Here is a 24,320-nt window from a genome sequence, read left to right on the forward strand (position 1 = left end):
AGTGGACAGTTTGATTTCACAGAAGTGTGATTGACTTGGAGTTACATTGTGTTGTTTAAGTGTTCCCTTTATTTTTTTGAGCAGTGTATATATACGCACACAACATATATACATTTGTGAGTTTACTATGTATGCTGCCTAGGGAGGAAACACATTAAGATACAGATCAGCAAATTAGTATGACACTTCTAGTTATGATAGGGTGTATAGGAACCCCCATTAGTCCCTCCGTTCCATTGCTACAGTACATCATTAAAATGTAGGGTTCTAAGGTCACATTCTGCAATCCTTAGAACTTGTTCCAATGGAAAGGGACAATGCAGCTCTTTTCATTTTATCAATTGTCATCTTCTTACTATAACAACTATGAAAATGAGAGAATCATGGAATTCTGCGGAAAGTTTATATGGTTATAAATAATTATTTATGGCTTGCAAAATGCATAGCTGTCTTTATAACTGTCATTATATCTCTGTCATTAATATAATATAATGTCTACATATATTTACTGGTCACTAATTTTGGAATACGTATATTTTACAGTGTCTACGCCTGCTCACCCACACCTTTAACAGAGAGTACACTTACAGCCATGTGTGTGTGAGCGCCAGTGAGAGCAAGGTGAGAGCTCCCCAGTGAAGATAAGTCCCTGCACTCTACATATGAATCTGACATATATTTGATCTATGCTATGAACTCGTTGTTATAATGTACTAGGTCCTCTGTTCCTTACTACAAATGGATTCCTTAAAAATTATGAGCTAACGTGTCATAATTTGTATTATCAGCTTTCTGAGATGTCAGTCACACTTCTACGTGACCACTCTCTTCCTGGCCTTGGGGTCTCGTCCCTCACGCCATCTAGCACCTGCCCTTCCCTTGTAGAAGGACGATACTGCAGCCAAGAGTCCAGGTCAGTGATGATCAGTAGTCAAGAAAAGTTCTGTCTGGACTTCAAAAATATCACAATGGTTCATCTCATTTGTGTTTTCTTTATAGCAGCTGTATGTAGAGGCTTGCAATGGGCTTACTAGTGCTTGTTAACTACCAAAGTGCAAATATGTACCAGGCCGGCCGGTCAGCGGCAGTGCATACACACTGATCGATATGACGACCATATCGCTCAGTGACATCACGCCGCGGCGGGACCATGCAGGCAGCTCTTGGATGCCAGTCCAAATTGAGCTGCATGCACGACTTACAGCGAGGGTCATTAACGACCCACGGCACATCGCTTGTCGTCGACATCATACACACTTGCCAAGAAAGTAAACAACGCCGCCCAGGAAGTTTGAAAATGAGCAACTTTGTTTCTCATATGTCCTAGAGGATGCTGGGGACTCCAAAAGGACCATGGGGTATAGACGGGATCCGCAGGAGACATGGGCACTTTAAGACTTTAAATGGGCGTGAACTGGCTCCTCCCTCTATGTCCCTCCTCCAGACCTCAGTTAGATTATGTGCCCAGAGGAGACTGGTTGCACACTAGGGGAGCTCTACAGAGTTTCTCTAGAAAAGACTTTTGTTAGGTTTATTATTTTCAGAGAGTACTGCTGGCAACAGGCTCCCTGCATCGTGGGACTGAGGGGAGAGAAGCAGACCTACTTCTGTGAGTTCAAAGGCTCTGCTTCTTAGGCTACTTGACACCATTAGCTCCAGAGGGTCTGATCACTTGGTGCGTCTAGCTGTTCGTTCCCGGAGCCGCGCCGCCGTCCCCCTCACGGAGACTGAAGAGAGAAGCCGAGTGAGTAAAGAAGCAAAGAAGACTTCAAAGGTGGCAGAAGACTTCAGATCTTCCGGAGGTACCGCGCTGCGCGCCATTGCTCCCTTACACAAGCGCACTACATGGGTGCAGGGCGCAGGGGGGGCGCCCTGGGCAGCAATAAAACCTCATATTTAACCTGGCTATATGTATACACATTGCCTAGGCAATGTACAGTATAGGGACCCCCACCAGTATAAAAAAATGCGGGACCGAAGCGCGCCATATAGGGGGCGTGGCTTCCTCCTCAGCTCAAACCAGCGCCATTTTCTCCACAGCACAGCTGCAGAGACGCTGCTCCTGGCCCTTCACTGCTACCACAAGTAACAGGATCACAAAACGAGGGGGGGCACGGCAATTTGGTGTTGATTACTATATATAAAAAGCGCTTACAGGTCTGGGGCATTGGTTAATTCCTTCAGACTGGTGGGGCGCTGGATGTGAGCTGGCAAACTCCCTTTCTGTATCTCTGAAGGACCTTACTGTGGATCTGTCCCCTATAGCCAGTGGTGGGATTCAAATAAATTAACGACCGGTTCTATGTCCTAATGACCATTTTAAGTATACCGAAAGGTAGTTTAATAATTCATGCATTTAATACTCAAATAACACCCATTATGCGTTATGCCACACACTGTAATGCCAATTACATATTATGATACACACAGTTATGGTCCTGACACCATTTTATGCCCACACACAATAATGCCACTTACATTGCCTGTGCGTTGCCAGGGGTTTCATGCGCGTTGCTAGGGGTCTCCTGTGCATTGCCAGGGGTTTCATGCATGTTGCTAGGGGTCTCCTGTGCGTTGTCAGGGGTTTCCTGCATGTTGCCAGGTATCTCCTGGCCGCTGCCCCAGTAAAGTTAAGAAGGGTGGGTGCGGACTTCAGTGGTTACTGCTAGCCCCCGCAGCCCCCGCAGTAGATTAAGATGCGCTGGGGGCTGCGGAAGCGCTTCTGTACCATAGCAGTCACAGCAGTGTAAAAAAAACACCCTCTTAAAATGCCCGCCGCCGAGGAGACAGGCGCTAGAGGTCAAATGTGACCTCTAGCATCTGTCTCCTCCTTGGCGGCGGCCATTTTTGGTTGTTTTTTTTACATTGCTATGGTACAGAAGCACTTCCGCAGCCCCCAGCACGTCTCAATCTACTGCGGGGGCAGCGGCGGCTAGAGCTACTAGGGCAGCGGCGGGTTCCATGGGTGCTCCTCGTGGTCCATGGGTGCTCGGGCCCGGGAGCACCCAGGCAATTAGCAACCGGTTCTAAGAACCATACCTAACTTTAGGTATCGGTTCTGAAGAACCGGTGTGAACCGGCTGAATCCCACCACTGCCTATAGCCCAGTGTGTTTGGGGGTGTCAGTACGTGTGTGTCGACATGTCTGAAATTGAATGTTTTTCCCAGGAGGAGGCTGTGAGGGAGCTGAACAGAATGTGGGAGTGACTCCGTTGGCACTGCCGACTGCTGATTGGGTAGATATGTGGAAAGTTTTAAATGCAAGTGTGGCTTTATTGCATAAGAGGTTAGACAATTCTGAGTCTCAGAACCAAGCATGGAGACAATCCATGGGTGATGTTTTATCACAGTCTCAGGACCCCTCAGGGTCTAAGAAACGTCCATTTACCCAGGTAGCAAACACAGATACCGACACGGATTCCGACTCCAGTGTCGACTATAATGATGCCAAGTTACATCCTAAAGTGGCTAAGAGTATTCACTACATGATTGTGGCTATTAAAGATGTGTTGCATATCACAGAAGACCCCACTGTCCCTGACACAAGGGTCTGTATGTTTAAGGGAAAGAAACCTGAGGTAATGTTTCCTCCCTCTCATGATTTGAACGCTCTTTTTGAAAAGGCTTGGGAGTCTCCTGACAAGAGACTGCAGATTCCCAGGAGAATTGCTATGGCGTATCCTTTCCCCTCGCCGGATAGATTATGGTGGGAATCATCACCCACAGTGGACAAAGCCTGGCGCGTTTTTCCAAGAAGGTGGCGCTACCGTCCCCTGACACGGCAGCCCTTAAGGATCCTGCGGATCGTAAACAGGAAACTACCTTAAAATCTATTTATGTTACTACCGGTACGCTACTCAGGCCGGCCGTGGCATCGGCATGGGTGGGTACCGCTATTGATAAGTGGGCAGATAACTTGTTATCTGACATAGACACACTGGATAGGAACAGCATAGTTTTGACCCTGGGTCACATCAGAGACGCAGCGGTTTATCTAAGGGAGGCTGCGAGGGATATTGGCCTCTTGGGATCAAGGGCCAATGCCATGGCAATCTCGGCTAGGAGGGCGTTGCGGACTCATCAATGGAATGGTGATGCTGACTCTAAGAAGGCTATGGAGGCTCTGCCCTACAAAAGTGAAGTTTTGTTTGGTGAGGGCCTCGCGGACCTGGTTTCCACAGCTACCGCGGGTAAGTCTTCCTTTTTGTCTTTTGTCCCTCCACAGCAAAAGAAAACACCTCAATACCAGATGCAGTCCTTTCGGTCGCATAAGTTCAGGAAAGGACGTGGTTCTTCCTTCCTCGCGGCCAGAGGTAAGGGAAGAGGTAAAAGATCCCCGGCTGGGGCAAGCTCCCAGGAACAGAAGTCCTCCCCGGCTTCAACCAAGTCCACCGCATGACGCTGGGGCTCCGCTGCGGGAGTCCGCACTGGTGGGGGCACGTCTTCAACTCTTCAGTCAGGTCTGGGTTCGCTCGGACCTAGATCCTTGAGTGCTGGATATTGTGACCCAAGGATACAAGCTGGAATTCCAAGACGTGCCTCCGCACCGATTTTTCAAATCGGCCTTACCAGTTTCTCTTCCATAGAGAGAGGTAGTATGTTCTGCAATACAAAAGCTGTGTCAACAGCAAGTCATTGTCACGGTACCCCCGTCACAACGGGGAGACGGGTTTTATTCAACCCTGTTTGTAGTCCCGAAGCCGGATGGCTCGGTCAGGCCGATTCTGAACTTAAAATCCCGCAAACTTTATTTAAAAAAATTCAAATTCAAGATGGAATCTCTCCGAGCAGTCATCTCCAGTCTGGAAGGGGGGATTTTATGGTGTCGGTCGACATAAAGGATGCGTACCTACATGTCCCCATATATCCTCCTCATCAGGCGTACCTGAAGTTCGCTGTTCAGGATTGTCACTACCAATTTCAGACATTGGTCTTTCCACGGCCCGAGGATTTTCACCAAGGTAATGGCGGATATGATGGTGCTTCTGCGCAAGCAAGGGGTCACAATTATCCCATACTTGGATGATCTCCTGATAAAGGCAAGATCACAGGAGCAGTTACTGAAAAGCGCTGAGCTCTCCCTACAGGTGCTGCAACAGCATGGCTGGCTCCTAAATTTACAAAAGTCGCAGTTGATTCCGACAACTCGGCTATCGTTTTTGGGCATGATTCTGGACACCGACCTGCAGAGGCTCTTTCTCCCGTTGGAAAAAGCTCAGGAAATCCAGAACATGGTCAAGGAACTTCTGAAACCGCCAAGAGTGTCGATTCATCACTGCACTCGAGTGCTGGGAAAAATGGTGGCGGCCTACGAGGCCATTCCGTTTGGTAGGTTCCATGCAAGAACGTTTCAGTGGGACCTGCTGGACAAGTGGTCCGGGTCCCATCTGCAGATGCACCGGAAGATAAGCCTGTCCCCCAGGGCCAGGGTTTCTCTCCTGTGGTGGCTCCAAAGTTCTCACCTTCTAGAGGGTCGCAGGTTCGGAATCCAAGATTGGATTCTGGTGACCACGGACGCGAGTCTCCGAGGTTCGGGAGCAGTCACACAGGGACAAAATTTCCAGGGAAAATGGTCAAGCCAGGAAGCTTGTCTGCACATAAACGTGCTGGAGTTAAGGGCCATCTACAATGGCCCGCAGCAGGCGGAACATCTTCTTCGCGACCTGCCCATCCTGATTCAGTCGGACAACATCACAGCCGTGGCGCACGTAAACTGCAGGCGGGGGCGGAACAAAGAGCAGATCGGCGATGGTGGAGGCCACCTAGATTCTTCGCTGGGCGGAAAAACATGCAAGCGCTCTGTCAGCGTTCTTCATTCCAGGAGTGGACAACTGGGAAGCAGACTTCCTCAGCAGACACGATCTCCATCCAGGAGAGTGGAGTCTTCATCAAGAGGTCTTTGCAGAAGTGACAAGTCGTTGGGGACTTCCTCAAATAGACATGATGGCGTCTCGCCTCAACAAGAAGCTTCAGACATGGGGGCGTGGCCTAGCGGTAATAGGGAGAGGACGCATCGGAACAGGGCTCTGTCTCCAACCCTGTTTAAAAAACCCCTACAGGTACTCACAGCCATACATATCACCCCCCGTGCTTCCCCACTATACCTGGACACCTCCTGTGCTGGCCGCTGACGATCGCGGAGCAGGGGGACTGCTTGTCTGGGTTGCGGCCTAGGCGCGCCGAGGATCCGGGGACTAGAGTGCGGCGCTTACCCGCTTCCTGAGCTCCAGAGGGGCCGTGGATATTCCCCCCGACATCCCTCCACCGCCTAACACTATCCCTGACCCCTTGAGGGCTCCATCGGCTGGGACTCCTGCCAGGGGGAGACTCCAGGGCAGAGTACAACTGTGAGGGGATCGTCTCCTGTGAGCTGCGGCGGCCATCTTGGATCCACAAGACAAATCCTAGATATGCCTGTCTGCTGCCTGTCGTGATCCTGGTAGCTGCAGGTGGAGTACTTGGACCCACTGCACACTCCTGCATCCAGTGGAGGGCCCCCTGGTTGCTGACCTCTACCTATTGGAGACCAGAGCTGCAGACACCTTCGTGAATCACACAGGACCTAAGTGTCACTCAGGGGGAGCAGTGATTGAAAGATCATCCTCTGGGGGACGCGGACTGGGTGAGATCCTGCCTTCTCTCTGATCACCGGCCCCTGCACTGACTCCCCGGCCGGGCTTCGCTGCCGCTTGCTGCGGCGTCCCTGGGCCCCCGGGACCACTCTGGCCGATTTCCATTAGCCCCCAGGTGCCTGACGCGAGCTCCACCCGGGTAGAGGTGACCTGCCACGGCCTCCAATACCCGCTGTCAGACGAGCGGGGACCCGTGACCGCGCCGACAGGGGTGCTTACCTCCGAGGCGCCAGGCTATGATCCTGCTCCCTCCCTGCCCTCCCCTGATCGCGGTTGTGTAAATTTCCATCCCCATCACTACTGAGATATCGTGGAGCACGGGGGCGGATACCTGACTCTACTGCACTGTTGATGGTTGCTGGCTGGTCCATGGCCGGACTGATGTGCTCGACCCCACCGCCCGGCTCTCAGGGGGGGCTTATTTGGATGATACCGTGTCTGCACGATATCGCAGACCCGAACCGCATCTAATTACTACTTAACTCGTCCTCACCGGTGCGAGGAACACATGATGCCTATTTTATGCTAAATCATTCTGCGGCCAAATGGTGCTAAGGGGCTCATCTTGATACATCTTATAGGGTCCAAGGGAGAAGGCGACACCCTATTATACATCTGTGCCTTCTACACTGCTGAGCCGATAAATTTCAGATACTACCCATATACCTCACTCATTCCACTATGTCGTAGAGGAATCGCAAAACCCCTGCACTACCTAAGCCCAGTATCCTCCGGGCGTGGGAAAAGGCAGGCGTTACTCCTCGCAACTCCCCCACTGTAGACCCCATGTCGGATGCTGATGACACTCCGTCGCCAAAGACAAACCTCACGACCCAAGATATAATGGCCATTGTCACTAAGACCATTCAGACGGAAATGAGGTCGGTCATAGCTGAATTCAGGACTGAACTCGCTGACCTTGGCACCCGCACAGACTCCCTGGAACGCAAAGTGGATGAGGTCTGCCAATACCAGGTGGTAGTCGAACAAGAACTGTCGGAGATTCGCGCAGAGTTGGCCCAACAGGAAGACCACTTAGAAGATATGGACAACTGGAATCGCCGGAATAACATCCGAATCCGTAATATTCCAGAGAGTGTCTCTGCAGAGGGCCTCCCCAGTTTCCTAGAAGGCTTGTTGCTGACTATGATTCCCGAGGTCTCTTCAGATCTCCTTCTTCTTGATAGAGCACATAGAGCACTACGTCCACGCCCTCCACCCACCCAGCCCCCGAGGGATGTCATCATACGATTCCATTATTATAAAACCAAAGAGAAATTCATGATGGCAGCCCGGGAACATCAATCAGTTATCTACTCCGGAGCCCAACTACAAATATTTCAAAACCTAGCCCCCTCTACACTTCGAAAACGCAGAGACCTTACCGCCATCACCAAAGCCCTTCGAGATAACTCTATCAAGTACAAGTGGGGTTTCCCGTTCCAACTACATGTTTCGAAGGATGGCACTCACCACTCGATCAAAACACCCGCCCAAGGCTACGACCTCCTCAGGTCTCTTGGCATCTTTGAGTCCCTTCCTGATGAGATCCGGAACCAGCTCACTTACGCCTCTCCCAAAAGGCCCGTGGCACCTACTCCCGAATGGTCGACTAAATGAGAGGTCGAAAGGCCCTCTTCAGATCAGTTACTGGAGTGGTCCTTGCAGACTGACTCCACCCTTTTCATGTTATCAGTATGGTACATTGTTTTATATATCTAATTCTTCTGGCCTGGTGGTCTATATGTTATTTTGGAATTTTACATGGTGCTTCCCAGTGAACTTACCACTGGGTTGGCTGCATGCCCTGAGGTGGATCGGCTAATGGGCCACTCCACACCAGGGAACGATATTGTTTTCTGCTAACGAAGCCAAATCCAAATGCTAGATTTCCTACATACTACCACTGGTTCCCATAGTCTACGATAGACACTCGCTTACTTTTGCCTTCCCTATGGGGGAGTTAGCTAATATTACATATGCTATTACTGTGTTTGATATACCACAATAGTTTCTCCCTCCCCCTCATACATTGTCTTACATTGTCGACATTGGTGACTTGACGGTCCTTTTTGTTGTTTGGACCTCCTGCGCGTCAGTCCTTGGTGTTCCCTCTCCTTTGTGTTGGTCTCGTGCCTTGAATTGGTAAGGCTAATCTGCCGCTCAATCCTGGGGGAATACCTTGGCCTTTAATTTAGACGTGACTGTTTGGGTTACTATCGTTTCTGCCATTTACCGCTGATTCATCTAGACAATGTTGTGAAACCAATTGATATTATTTAAGATACCTTGACTATGTTCATACCCTGATGTACTGTTATTATTATTAACGTGGATGTTGTCTGCAATGCCTTCTCTATTTTTCTTGCTTCTCTGAACTCCTTGATCTGATCTTCCCATACCCCTTACCCTGGCCTGCAGAATGTATACTCCACCCTCTACGTCAACATGTTTCTCTTTTTCCTTGTTATCCTCTATTTTTGGCGCTACCCCCCACACCGAAGGGGCTGCCCACCTGGCAACCGCCCCTTCACTCCTAGACCCAACCCATTCTTAGGAAAGGGTCTATCCCTTAAGTTCATACCCACGACCCCCTCCACCTGTTTCCTCTGTCCTCTCCTTCCCTCTTTTCTATCCCCCGGTCGGCCACGTCAAGAGCCAATCTACCTACTGAGCTATACTGTTTTTCGCCCTCCATGACTCTGAAAGTGTTGTCTATTAACGTCAATGGCCTTAATTCCCCAACCAAGCGCTCCATGTCATTTCACTTTTTTGCTCGACAAAGAGCGGATATCATATTCCTACAGGAGACCCACTTTAAGGCCCCACACCCTTCTTTAAGCTCCAAACACTATAGTCAAACATTTTATTCCACAATGTCAGCTAAACGCAGGGGCACTGCCATCTTGATCCATCGCGACCTCCCCCTGGTCGTTCAAGACACAGTCCTCGATGACCATGGCAGATTTGTGATCCTCTCCGGCTCTCTTAATCAATCCCCTATCACTTTAGCGTCGGTCTACATGCAGCAGGGTTCCTTCTTCAAGACGTTTTCTGACTACCTCTCTAAATTTTCGAATCCATGGGTTATAGTGGCCGGTGATTGCAATGCCACGTTAAACCCCCATATTGACAGATCCCGACCATGTGCAGGGCCTTCTCCTCATATAAAACTATCTAAACTCCTTCAGACATGCATCACAGCTCACAATTTATATGATAGCTGGAAAACACTATACCCGTCAGCCAAAGGCTACACACATTACTCTCCACAACACGACATATATACCCGGATTGACTACATTTTTGTAGATAGGGACTCCACTCAAACCCTCCTAGGTGCCCAAATAATCCCGACCACTTGGTCTGACCACTATGCGATACTACTTGAACTCACTGCCCCTTATAAACTCCCGACTTCTCGCAAATGGCGCCTTAATGAATCCCTGCTCTTGAAATCCTCTAATGTATCCCAAATTGAGACCGCGATCCAACACTTTCTCGCTAATAACATCTCCCCTGACATCTCACCGGCAATTCTATGGGAAGCACATAAGGTAACACTGCGAGGTCTCCTCATTAGCCTCACATCTACCCAGAGAAAGCTGGAATCTAAGCGAATTGCGGACTTAGAGTCTGACCTAGCTTCATTGACCCTCCGCCATCAACGCTCCCCCAAACGCAAACTATACCTAAAGATACTCGCCCTAAAAGGGCAATTGTCCCAAATCCTCACTAAGAAAACGATCAGATCACTCCTGTGGATCCGTCAGAAATTTTACGAAAAATCGAATAAGGCAGATACCTTGTTGGCCCGTCGGTTGCGTGCGAAACGCACGCTTAATCGAATACTGGCTCTAAGGTGCCCTGATGGATCCACAACCTGTGACACTAAACTGATGGCTGCTCATTTCCAAGATTATTATACTTCGCTCTATAACCTTCCCTCTGAGGTCTCTACCGCCCCGCACCATGTTACAGCTATCCAACAATATCTCTCCTCTTGCCAGTTGCCGATACTCTCTATAACAGACCTTAAGACACTCAACGCTCCTATCACACACGAGGAGATCCTTACGACAATTAAGCAACTCCGTCGATCTTCCGCCCCTGGTCCGGATGGGTACACTGCCATTTATTTTAAGAAATTCTCCCAGGCCCTCCTCCCTATGTTACATTCACTTTTCAATTCATTGATGGAAGGGAGATCCCTCGATGCAGCCACCACCAGAGCCAATATTATAGTTATTGCCAAACCTGATCGAGACCCACTGGAAATGAAAAACTATAGGCCCATCTCATTGTTAAACACAGATCTGAAGCTCTTCGCCAAAATCCTTGCAAACCGGCTCGCCCCCTACCTCCCCACGTTAATACATCCGGACCAAGTTGGTTTCATCCCCAACCGCCAGGCAGCAGACAATACACGATGCCTTATCGATCTCATACACCTCTCCCATCGGGACTCGCTCCCGACTCTGGTGGTGGCTCTTGATGCGGAAAAGGCCTTTGATAGAGTAGCCTGGCCCTTTATACAACAAGCCCTTCAGACAACAGGAATACATGGTCCATTTTATAATGCCATAACCTCTCTCTACTGTAATCCCTCAGCATCTATCCTGGTTAATGTTCTATCCTCCCATCCACTACCTATTAGAAATGGCACCCGACAGGGATGTCCACTCTCCCCCCTACTTTTTGCTCTAGTAATGGAACCGCTAGCTGCAAAAATCCGATTGAATTCCAACATCTCAGGTCTCATGGTTGATAACCATGAATATAAAATAGCATTATACGCAGATGTCATTTTGACCCTGACCAACCCACACACCTCCCTAAAACATCTATTTGAGGAGATTCAAACATATAGCTCCCTCTCGAACTATAGACTTAATGCCGACAAAACAGAAGTTCTGGACCTACATATTGCCCCACGTGATCTTAGCCTTTTACGCTCCTCTCATTCTTTTAAATGGCAGAGTACTAAACTCAAATATCTAGGTATCTACCTAACCAAATCTTATTCATCGTTGTACTCTGCCAACTTCCCACGTTTAATATCTTCAATGAAATCTGATCTTATCGCATGGAATAAGCTGTTAATTTCTTGGTTTGGCCGCATCGCGGCAGTCAAGATGAACCTTTTACCACGTTTGTTATACTTATGGCAAACCCTGCCTATTCACATCTCCGTTAAGATACTGAAGAATCTTCAACGAGATATATCTAACTTTATCTGGGCTGGGAAAAAACCGAGAGTCAAAATGCGGCTACTTCAACAACACCGCTCAGAGGGCGGTCTTGGTGTACCAGACCTTCTCCGCTACTATCGGGCCACACATCTAGCCTCTTGTGTTCTCTGGCATTCACCCCCGGCACAGAGAACGTGGACCTATCTGGAGGCGCAGGCTCTGCAGATGTTCTCACCCTGAACACTGCTATGGTGCCCACCCCGTTCCCGCCCGAACTCTTCTCTTCTTTTGCCGACAGTGCGCTTCTCTTTGCCGATATGGGATTTTTGTACCCGCTTCTATCAACTCCGTTCTAACAACCCTTACTTAACTCCTTTGTGGAACAATACCCAATTTCCACCAGGTAACAATCATTCTGCATTTTACCATTGGACTGCGCACAATATCCTCTCACTACAAGACATCGCCCCTCTTTCCTCATTTCCATCTTTCGCGGATTTACAATCCCGCTTCTCGCTCCCCCACTCAGTCTTCTATCAGTTTTTGCAAATTAGACACTTCTATGGAACCATCTCTAAACCCATCCACCCTATTATAGCCACCCCCCTGGAGATCTGGTGTCGCGGTTCTCATTCGACGAAGGGACTGCTCTCTCGCATTTACCGAGTGTTATTGTCGCACAATATCCCCCCTAAGGAGAGTCACGAATTGGCCTGGGAGAAAGAGGTGGGTGAGACTTTAACTATTGAAGATTGGGAGGAGATTAGACAAGAAATCACCAAAAATTCTATCTCAGTCCGAATTGCTGAGAATTCATACAAACTATACTACCGCTGGTACCTAGTTCCCTCTAGACTACAAACCATCTATCCCACGTCCTCAGGTGAATGCTGGAGATTATGCGGATGCCGCGGGACCCTGCTGCATGTTTGGTGGTCCTGTCCATCGATCCGACAATATTGGAGACTACTTCATAAATTGGTGTTGGATGTTACACATGTAACCGTCCCTGATTCGCCCCTCTATTCGCTACTCTCCCGTCCCATTCCTGACACTCCACGACACCATCGTGCCTTAATCAAACATATATTAAATACGGCTAAATGTCAAATAGCGGCTAATTGGAAGTCCACTACCCCCCCTACTTTGACCGCTACTATAAATGCAATCTGGTTTACATATAGGCTGGAGCGAATTACTGCCACTCTCCGAGATTCTGCGGTGTCCTTTATCGAAACATTGACACCTTGGACCCTTTACTTTAATGCTGAACCACCATTGACAACTATTTAAATAAGTAACTATCTAATGCTCACTTATCTAACCTATACTATTCTTATGCCACAATCTACTTTTATACTTGGCTCTGACGGACCGACCTCCCTCACTCCCTTTTCCCAGTTCTCCATAACCCTCTCCCTCTTCTGCTCTTTCCTCTTTACCCTATACCCTCCTCCACGCTACACTTTGTTTCACCTTCTTCCCCCTTTTACTGTAAATGTTAATTGTAACAGTTTATGTAGCTAGTCGGTATGGAGGCTTGTTTGATACCCCCCCAATCGTCCCACCTGTTGTACGCCCCCCTCCATGCTGTACCATTATATTACTGTCATGCATGCCATTTTACTGTTTGCAATGATCTACTTTCTTGTTTATATGCATATATAATCAATAAAACGTTTTCTCAAAAAAAAAAGGAGCTTCGGACATATTGTTCCAGGTCGAGGGACCCTCAAGCAATAGCAGTGGACGCATTAGTGACACTGTGGGTGTTTCAGTCGGTCTTTGTGTTCCCTCCGCTTCCGCTCATCCCAAAGGTATTAAGGATCATAAGAAGAACAAGGGTTCGGACAATACTCGTTGTTCCAGATTGGCCACGGAGGGCCTGGTATCCGGATCTTCAGGAATTACTCACAGGAGATCCCTGGCCTCTTCCTCTCAGAGAGGATCTGTTACAGCAAGGGCCGTGTGTGTTCCAGGACTTACCGCGGTTGCGTTTGACGGCATGGCGGTTGAACGCCAAATCCTAGCTAGGAAGGTTATTCTCGGGGAAGTCATCCACACTCTACTCAAAGCTAGAAATGACGTAACGGCGAAGCATTATCACCGTATTTGGAGAAAATTTGTGTCTTGGTGTGAATTCAAGAAGGCTCCTACAGAAGAATTTCAGCTGGGGCGTTTTCTCCACTTTTTGCAAGCAGGTGTGGATGCGGGCCTGAAGTTAGGCTCCATTAAAGTGCAGGTGTCGGGCTTATCAATTTTCTTTCAAAGGGAATTAGCCTCACTTCTAGAAGTGCAGACTTTCGTGAAAGGCGTGCTACACAGCCAACCTCCATTTGTGCCCCCTGTGGCACCGTGGGACCTTAATGTGGTGTTACAGTTCCTTACGTCACATTGGTTTGAATCTTTACAAAAGGTAGAGTTGAAATTTCTCACTTGGAAGGTGGTCATGCTATTGTCCTTGGCGTCCGCAAGGCGGGTGTCCGAATTGGCGGCTTTGTCTCACAAAAGCCCCTATCTGATTTTCCATGAGGATAGAGCAGAGTTGAGAACTCGTCAACAATTTCTCCCAAAGGTGGTTTCTTCGTTTCACATGAACCAACCTATTGTGGTGCCTGTGGCTACTGAAGCCTTGGCTGATTCCAAGTCTCTTGATGTGGTCAGAGCTTTGAAAATTTATGTAGCCAGAACGGCTCGGGTTAGGAAGACAGAGGCGCTGTTTGTCCTGTATGCGGCCAACAAGGTTGGCGCTCCTGCTTCTAAGCAGACTATTGCACGCTGGATCTGTAATACGATTCAGCAGGCTCATTCTACGGCTGGTTTGCTGTTACCGAAATCGGTGAAAGCCCATTCCACTAGGAAGGTGGGCTCGTCTTGGGCGACAGCCCAAGGTGTCTCGGCTTTACAGCTTTGCCGAGCAGCTACTTGGTCGGTGTCAAACACTTTTGCAAAGTTCTACAAGTTTGATACCCTGGCTGATGAGGACCTCCTGTTTGCTCAATCGGTGCTGCAGAGTCATCCGCACTCTCCCGCCTGGTTTGGAGCTTTGGTATAAACCCCATGGTCCTTTTGGAGTCCCCAGCATCCTCTAGGACGTAAGAGAAAATAGGATTTTAATACCTACCGGTAAATCCTTTTCTCTTAGTCCGTAGAGGATGCTGGGCGCCCGTCCCAGTGCGGACTCTATCTGCAGTAATTGTATATAGTTATTGCTTATGTTACACAAAGGTTGTGTTTTGGTAAGGGTCAGCCTGTTGCTGATCTCGTTGGTTCACACTATTAACTGGTTTTAGAGAAATGCCATGTTGTACGGTGTGTTGTGGTGTGAGCAGGTATGTATCTCACCCTTAGTTTAACAAAATCCTTTTCCTCGAAATGTCTGTCTCCTCTGGGCACAGTTCCTATAACTGAGGTCTGGAGGAGGGGCATAGAGGGAGGAGCCAGTTCACGCCCATTTAAAGTCTTAAAGTGCCCATGTCTCCTGCGGATCCCGTCTATACCCCATGGTCTTTTTGGAGTCCCCCGCATCCTCTACGGACTAAGAGAAAAGGATTTTCCGGTAGGTATTAAAATCCTATTTTCTCGGCAAGTGTGTATGCACCTTTAGCAGGCAGTCAAACAAGTGATTTACTTGCATAGTTTACACTGGATCAAACTAATGCACATCTGTACCAGGGGTATATTAAGAGCAACATTTTGTGTTAGGCGTTTGTGTTAGGCGTTGGTATTTACAACTTGGACTAGTTACTAAAGGTTCCAGGTAAGCAGTCAGAATTGGATGATGGCTCAATGTAATGTTAGGTCTGGGGTTAAGAGAGTTCTGATAGGTTCAGCTTTAAGATTTAGGTTACCATAGGAAAAGTGTAAAGGCTAGGTCGAGCATTATTGTTTTGGGTATTTTTTGGACCCAGAGATTTTAAGATTTTCAATAGACAAATGCCACTTTATTAAACCAGTATTCAAATGCATTTTATAAGTGTTGTTGTCCGAATAGGAATTTGGAACTACAGTACTGTATTTTATGAAGAAGACTTAAGTATAAAAACCAATTGTAAGGATATATAAATGCAAATTAATTTGGATAAAGTTAAAAATGTTTCATAAACTACACCAAAATCACCAATGTAACTAATGGAAAAGTACACAGAGGTATAACCACATAGATCTAGATTACATTACAGTGTTCTAATTGTATCGCTCTTTTCTCCCTTCTGCCTTAAACTTCCAGTCCCCAGCCTCTGTCATGTGCATTTACCTCTGAGAGGGACCCTCCGAGCCCCCCGGGAGAGCTGCAGAAGTCACCCAGTACAGGACTCAAGATCCCACTTAGTTTATTTGTTCCTGACATACAAGAAATCCGGGTTAGGTAAGTAGACACAAGGATTGAAGTTACCATTCAGTATGTAATGCCCTGGAAATACCTTATGCTTTACTATAAGTTGATTTAAGCATATATTAATACTGGTCAAAAAACTTCCAAATGGGTTTGTCTGAGCAATAGTCATATATTATGGTGATTCCAAAACAAACAGAATGTGAATTAGATTTCTATTTGCATGCAGTAGACTGAGAGCACATAGTGTACCTTAAGGTTCTGTAAATTTGAAACACGGTGTATCATATCTATGGTGGTACACTTGTATAGATGATAGATCTCATCTTGTCCCTCCCCCTGCTGTCCGATTACCATGCACCTGAATAAATGATTGAAGGAGGAAGCACTGTGTGACACATACTTATCACCTCTGCTTCCTCCTGCACATACTATATACTCTATAGCATTATTATTGGCTTCTAGCATAAGTAAAGTAAAGGAGGATACTTTGTCACCCTCTTTTGTCCTGCTACTCACCACCCTGGTAGTGACAGCGGGAGGAAGTGCTTGTGATGGAGGTATTTGTCTCTCTGAGCTTCAGAGAGCAATGTACTTAGTGAGTCAGGAAAAAAGGTTTTTGTAGGTGGAGAGGGCAGTGCTGTAATTGATACCACAGGTAGCATGGCATTAATGAGCAAATAGCACAACCTTTTCTCTTTTTGATGATCTTAGATGTCAATTCCAGTGGAATATAAACTGGGCTACATGTTAGCCATAGTCATAACCTGTAATGTGGAGTCCAGCAAGTATTATAACAGCTGTGGCTATACTGTGTGTTAGTACATATAAGAGGATCCTCTGATTACACATTTAGATGGATAGGTGTTAGATGTGACAGTGGTGATTAGTAATTATCAGTTACATTTATTTTAAACACAAACCTTTTCTTCTTGCACATTTCTCCTCAGCCCTATCGTTTCTAAGAAGGGGTACCTACACTTCCTCGAACCTCACACTGGGGGCTGGGTAAAGAGGTACGTGGTGGTCCGACGTCCCTATGTCTACATCTACAATAGTGATCGGGATTCAGTGGAGAGAGCCATCCTTAATCTCTCACAGGCCCAAGTGGAATACAGTGAGGACCAGCAGGCCATGCTGAAGGTAAAATAACACTGTATCTCCATACTATTGATGGAGGGGAGATCTGTACTAATTCTTGGTTGGATGAGATTCAGGGTTCCCCAATTTAAACAAAACTAACCACCCCTATGAGCAGAACTCAGGACGTAGAATGCATCCTTCCTTCCTTCCTTCCTTCCTTCCTTCCTTCCTTCCTTCCTTCCTTCCTTCCTTCCTTCCTTCCTTCCTTCCTTCCTTCCTTCCTTCCTTCCTTCCTTCCTTCCTTCCTTCCTTCCTTCCTCAGACTTATAATTTTGCTTATACTGGGTGCAACAGGAGATCAGGTAGTCGACAGTAAGAATTGTGGGTTAAAGATTGTGATTGGAATAAAGGGATGGGCCTGGAAAAATATGGACACATGGGAGCTCTAATGAAATTAAGCTAAGGTAGACATGTGTAATTGAATAAGACTAGCAGATTAATACCACCAATCAGGGTTCAACCACCAATCAGGTGTGAGAAGGATCTCCCTGGTTAGGCTTCCATTTGTCATTGTACTAGTGCATGTTTTGTTTTCACTTCTGCAGACGCCCAACACGTTCGCTGTGTGCACACAACACCGCGGCATCCTGCTGCAGGCCAGCAATGATAAGGACATGCATGACTGGCTCTACGCCTTCAACCCTCTCCTGGCCGGCTCCATTCGGTGAGGCTGTGTGATGGACCACAGGGGGAGACAGGCCCCCTAGACGGCTGGGGTGGAAGATAATTATTTCTAGTAGTTGGCATTGTGTTACTGCATGATACTCCAGAAGACAAATCACTGCCATTTGTCACACATGTCACAACACACAATGTGTATATATAATGTAAAACAGACAAATAGCTCAACATTTCGGGTAATTCTGTGTCAATAGTTGGGTATAATACTACTGTAGAAGTGCAGTGGGTGAGGGAAATTAATTCTATTTACTAAGACTAAGCATTTGTTGAGATGTTGACATGCTGGGTCACAAATAGTGTTGCCACTTGGTTCACACTCAGAGAGCCTGGCATGAATGTGTCTGATAGGGGTCCTTTGTAGCATGAAATTCATGGCTCCTTCATTGACTTTCTGTCTCTCTCTTTCTTTGTCTTCCTGCTCCTCTCATAGGTCCAAACTGTCACGACGCAGAACAGCCCAAATGAGAATTTAATGGGATGCACACACTCTTTCCTGCTTTTATCAACATGTTACACCATGAATTCACCCCAAACCTGCACATGACAAAAGCACCACACCCCTAAGCACCATGCTCACGCTTACTTCTACTGCTCCCACTGAAGATAACCTTTATTCTTCTTATGGCCTAGGAGGTAACCTGCGGCTTTCCAGTTGTTCTTGAAATACAACTCTCAGCAAGCTGAGAGCTGTACATTAACAGCTGGAGACTCTTGCGTTGCCTACACCTGGTCCAGGGAGTCTCACTGTGCTGCACCTTTGTTCTGTGTTTTTCATTTCTTCAATGAACTATACTATGGGCAGATAGAAATGACCATTTGTATGCAAGAAGACATAGTAGGTGGTTCAGGAAATGATATGTTACTGGTCTCAGTGGCCATAAAACAATGCCTGGGATCCAGTAAGGATCCCGGCGATCGGGATCCCGGCAATCCCAACCCCAAAACCTATAACCCAGTGGGAAGTTAATCATCTGACTAGAAAGATGCATTTTTAGGCAGGAAGATTAGGAAGTAATAATGAGAGAATGCTGAATAATGCAGATCTCTAGTAAGAGATGTTAAAGAATAAGATTTTGTAGCGGAACATGTGATCACTAAACTTTTGTGTCCTCTCCTAGTATGGGAAGTCTACTCCTAAAACATCAAACACATCCCTGCAAATGCACAAACCATCTACACAGAGTGCAGGTAGCCATTTTAACAGAACTTATGACATGATTGTGGTGGTACGAAGGGGGCAGACACGTTGCTTGGTGATATCACTTGTGCCCAATACATTAACAGCCTGTTTTCTCATTAATATTAGTTAAGCTCACAAGACGGTGGTACTCACTGCATGTAGATGATGGGTACACATACATGGGGGTCTGTTCCCTGCTTTATACATTTTCTCATGTGAGGCACGTCCTTAGTTACAATTCTTTGCACCATCTAATATGTCATTTTCCAAAGCGGGTGTAAATATAACACACTCACACTAATCTGTCTAGAGAGGGTCATGCGTTCACATAATAAGTGTGTCTAGAAGAGGCACAAGAAGCCTAACACTGTGTAGTGTGATTAATTGATTCTAGGACCTTGCCGGTTACTACAAAACAATGCCATGTTGTACTAGATGTTTTTGCCCTATGTATGTACTTATAATTTTGCATGCAGGATCATGTTCTACAGGCTATAGTGCCATGAGAACTTAACTCAACCCAAAGGAAGCCCGAGCACACATACACCAAAGAGAGGGGAACCGGGAACCAGTTATACATAAGAGAATTTCTCCATTCCAACTGTATGCACTTTAAGAATGAATTTCTCAAGAATCAGCGCCTTATAGCCCACTCACTACCTATGCTCGTTAATGTGAAGGCAATATATAATAGCACTTTAATTAATTTGCCTTCAAGATAGCACCAAGGTATATTAATAACCTAAATAAAACCTAGGGAGATTTGGGTCATTGTCTAGTCTTTGATCAACATGTCACTGAATGCACGTGAGACTGATCTTGCTGTTAGTCGGACATTGTTAGCACTGGGTTATTGAATGTCTTTGGGATGCCATAGTATGGGTGTATAGGACCTCCAATCGCATGGTCAGACAACCTGAGACTATGAGGTCCGATCATCTCAGACTTGGGCTGATGTATGTCTGAGGCCAGCTAACCTGTGGAACATACAGTCCCAAATAGAACAGACCCAGTTATAGGAATTATCGAACACGAGGGAGAATTTTGTTATCAAATGCATTCATTGGCCTATGTATCAAGCTATTAGTGTCCACTCCTGTCCTCCAGATCTACAACATACTGTAAAAGAGCATCAAATCAAATCTAATAATAAATAAGGGGAATAATACATTACTATTTACCATTGATTTATGCTGGGACCACTGGACTCCAGTACAAATGATGGAAATATTATATCAAATTACTTTTTATCCGATTCCTCTTTGATAAAAGTACTAGTCAACAGAATCACTTACAATAGTCCATCATGGTGCTGACCGGACCTTTACCAGCTATGTCTGCAGGTAGTGTAATGTTTAGGAATCAGGAAAGTAATGACTCAAATATGTCCAGGATTCCATAAATGTATTATTACATTACATATTGCTTTGCATTTTGGGTGGTGATTTTGTTGCTTTGAAAGTGAACAATGACTGTCTTGTATAATATGTCAATGTCACGTTAATGAGCTGTGGAGAGATTGCATACTAGGCTACACAATTTTGTACGTTATAATGAGTGTTGCATGCGAACAGCAGTTAGCAGCTTTAATCAACTCAATGATACATTTCTCATTGTACATAAATCTTCAATAGTTTAAGGGCAAAATAAATGTAATTGAAAAAAAAATATTGCCAGATTTGTGATTTGGCATCACAATTGTAAAAATTCCAGGATATTTCCTACAATTATACCCAATATGTGTTACCATACTTAAAATCATTTTGACCAATTCTGGTAAAAAGAATTCTGTATCTTATCTTTAGTGCATACTGCAAAGAAAAAACAACAACTGGGTAAATGTCTTCTCTCTTCAGCTCTTTGTCACAAATAAACATAAAATGGTGCAAGTGGCGGATTTGGGAGATGGGGGGCGGGGGGTGTTAGGGGAGTTCACATGTCTACCTTTGTCATTTCTGGCATGCAGCTCACTACTGAAGTAAATTGACGTAAACATAGCGCAGAGTCTTTGTTATCTACTGCACATATGCTGGGGTCACACAGAAGCCCCTCCTATAATTTCTTTTGGGGAAGAGGGGGTGGGAATCCACCCTTGAAAGGTATTATCTACTTTTACATGACTTACTTAATGTATTTTATATGCAATTTTAAGAACAATGCTGTCTTGTAGTTTGCTTCTGTACTGTCCAGCAAGTCTTACTCTTTATTCAGGCAGCCTTATTCATTCTTTGTTCCCTCGAGATGTGGCTCAAAACTGCACTAGGAATACAACCCTATCCAATGTAGAAAGCACCTGGAGTAGGGAAGATCATCTCTGCCTTAGGACACACAAGGAAGCAGGACATGTCAAGGAAATGATATAGGGCCTAATTCAGACCTGATCGCAGCAGCACATTTTTTCTCTAATGGGCAAAACCACGTACAGTGCAGGTGGGGCAGATTTAACATGTGCAGAGAGAGTTAAGTGTCCTACACACTTGGCGATGTTACCGATTTGGACGATGTTCGTTTTCAACGATTAACGACCATCGTCCAAATTGGCTTGTTATGCTAAACGAGGGAAAACAAATGATGAACGACCGCGAGGACACGCATCGTTGGTGCATACACACTGAGCGATATGAACGATTTATCGTTCATTACTGAACAAGATCGTTCATATTGTTCATACACATCGGCAAGTGTGTAGGGCCCATTCTATTTGGGTAGGGTGTGTTCAAACGGATATCTAAATTGCAGTGTAAAAATAAAGCAGCCGGTATTTACCCTGCACAGAAACAAAATAACCCACCCAAATCTAACTCTCTCTGCACATGTTATATCTGCCTCACCCGCAGTGCAACAAGGTTTTGCCCATTAGAGAAAAATTTTGCTGCTGCAATCAAGTCTGAATTAGGCCCATAGTAACACAGTGACAATGACCAACAAATCAATGATAGTCATATGGAAGTGGGCAACCTATAGACAGCAGATAATATGGAAGGACAGCAATATATACTGTACTGGGGACGTGCAATAATTGCTCTGTCCAGGTTCAGCAGATGTGCCACTCATTATATTGCAGACTATACTGTAGTGATACGTATAATTGCCCAGTCATTTACACTAACATATTACTTTATGTAAATTAGGGCAGTTTGGTTTACAACTATACAGAACAAAGCTTATTTAAGGGGATAGACGCCTCCGCGTGCTGTGTAGTTCTTTATGGCGATTTGGTATGTCAGGCAATTTGCAGCTCTAGCAGTGAACTCTGTGTTACATTATGTACATGAAATATAACAAGCTAAAATGTTTAACTTACTGTTGGAGCAGATAGAGATCCCAATTATTTAGTAAATCCCATTATTTTGACCAGAAAACTGATCATCTGTGGTTGTGCAGGCGGCTTATTCTGCATAGCATAACCTTGTCTGTATAACCGAACATGTAAAAAGTATTTCATACATGTCATGTCTTGTGCCTCTTACAGTTTTCTGTTTAACTGTAACCTATTACACTGTGTCAGTACAGTATGGTTGTTGTTTTTTTGACTATGTAATATAATGGATTGGATAATAAGTATGTTTATCTGGGACGTGCTAGTAATACTACAGACATTGTAATCCAGTATAAAATAAAACTTGGCTGTGAAGACTTGCCAGTGATAAAGCTGCTGTATCCCAGCACTGCATTAAATCCAGTGGAATGCCTTGCCAGGAAAAGTCAGGGACAGAGTGAAGGGTGGCTCTAGAGTGAAGTAGCTGCCTCTTCTGCCTCTCATGTCCCAGTCAGGCATCACTACTGTATCTGTGCCACGCTTAGGCAACCTGTGGCTCTGCAGCTGATGTGGAATTATAAGCATGCTGTGACTTGTAGTTCTGCGCAAGATGGAAAGCCATAGTTGTCCTACCTCAAATCTAGTTGGAAATACTATATAGTAAAAACTAAAAGTTCTGGGATTCCCAAGGATGCAAAAAAATTATAATAATATACAATAACAAAAAGGACTAATACCTGGCCATGTTGATGGTGGCTGTTATACCCTATTCGATAAAGTTTCTTTAGTAATGCATATAGTGTGGAAGTAATCACTGCTGCCCAGTCCTGTCCTGTAAGCGGCTGTCCGGGGGGCCGGTGCTCTCACCCTGCCCTGACTAGTGCACTTTGTCATTCTGTGCTGTGTATTCCAGACCTCGAAACACCATATGGAAAGATCTTCCAATAAAGTTGCTGGTCACTCTGCCTTCCATATATTAAAGTATATCAAATGACTGTCAAGCCTATTTATTTAAATATGTATGTATTTTAACTACTATAGTAAAACTGTTTTATTTATGCATTGTATCATGTTATACCTGGCAATGTAATTTTAATGACTTAGATGTAAAATACAGTGCAGCTACATGTTCAGCAAGCATTCATGTTTCCTTTCTATAGCTCTGCTTACTGCTACTTTATAACGTTATCCTCTTCCCCAGGAGAACAGTCATTGTGCAGCAACATCACTGTGTGGGGGGACGGTTTGACCTTTGTAAAGTGTTTCCAGTGTATTTGTAACCTACTGTATGTTCCCAGATAACATGTCAGGTAACAAAATGTAGAAAAATAAAAGTAGACTCGGTGAAGGTCATTTTATGGACTGAAACTGTTTATGAGAATACAGTCCAACATTTCAGCCCCAGTGACATCACTCAGGCTTCAGCACATAAATATGTAGCATTTGTTCACCTGTCTCCTTTCCACCATAGATTCTGACCCTGTCTCTCCGTCCACGTGTTGGTACAGACTCATTGAGTACTGCTTGCTCCCTACTAGCCCCTGTACAACCCATAATTGGTTACTTTTACGAGACAGTCAGTCTCTATCCTACCCTCTTCTTCTCTACCCTGCTACTGTATTTGGTTCCTATTGTGTTTTTGGTCATCCATTGTAAATGTATTTTTGCAATATACGGTACAGTATATGTCATGTTGTTATCAGTGTACTGTGTTGTGGACATCTTATGCGCCTTAAAAAGAAAGAGAATAACAATTGTTCCTGGTGAACATTTGGCTGCTTTCTCATAAATATAGAAAGGGATATACACACCAAATGCCTGTCTCCACTAGGTTTATGGTGGATACACCGCAACAACCCACTTACTACAGTACTTCAAAATACAATGGAACCTGTGAGTA

General features: G+C 45.8%; 1 protein-coding gene across 13 annotated transcripts in view; it reads left to right on the forward strand.

Annotated features, from left to right (window-relative positions):
• The window catches only part of KIF1A (kinesin family member 1A), a 297,735-nt gene extending 274,182 nt beyond the window's left edge, over positions 1 to 23,553 (forward strand). For all 13 annotated transcript variants that reach the window (XM_063915795.1, XM_063915782.1, XM_063915783.1 and 10 more), the window contains 6 exons: positions 544 to 621; positions 789 to 913; positions 16,053 to 16,190; positions 17,108 to 17,300; positions 17,846 to 17,964; positions 18,412 to 23,553. In XM_063915795.1, the coding sequence (XP_063771865.1) occupies positions 544 to 621; positions 789 to 913; positions 16,053 to 16,190; positions 17,108 to 17,300; positions 17,846 to 17,964; positions 18,412 to 18,454 (696 nt within the window). In that variant the 3' untranslated portion in view covers positions 18,455 to 23,553. The remainder of the gene's footprint in view (positions 1 to 543; positions 622 to 788; positions 914 to 16,052; positions 16,191 to 17,107; positions 17,301 to 17,845; positions 17,965 to 18,411) is intronic.
• Positions 23,554 to 24,320: the final 767 nt, after the last annotated feature.

Source organism: Pseudophryne corroboree, chromosome 4 (assembly GCF_028390025.1).
Source record: "Pseudophryne corroboree isolate aPseCor3 chromosome 4, aPseCor3.hap2, whole genome shotgun sequence".
Taxonomy (NCBI): Eukaryota; Metazoa; Chordata; class Amphibia; order Anura; family Myobatrachidae; genus Pseudophryne; species Pseudophryne corroboree.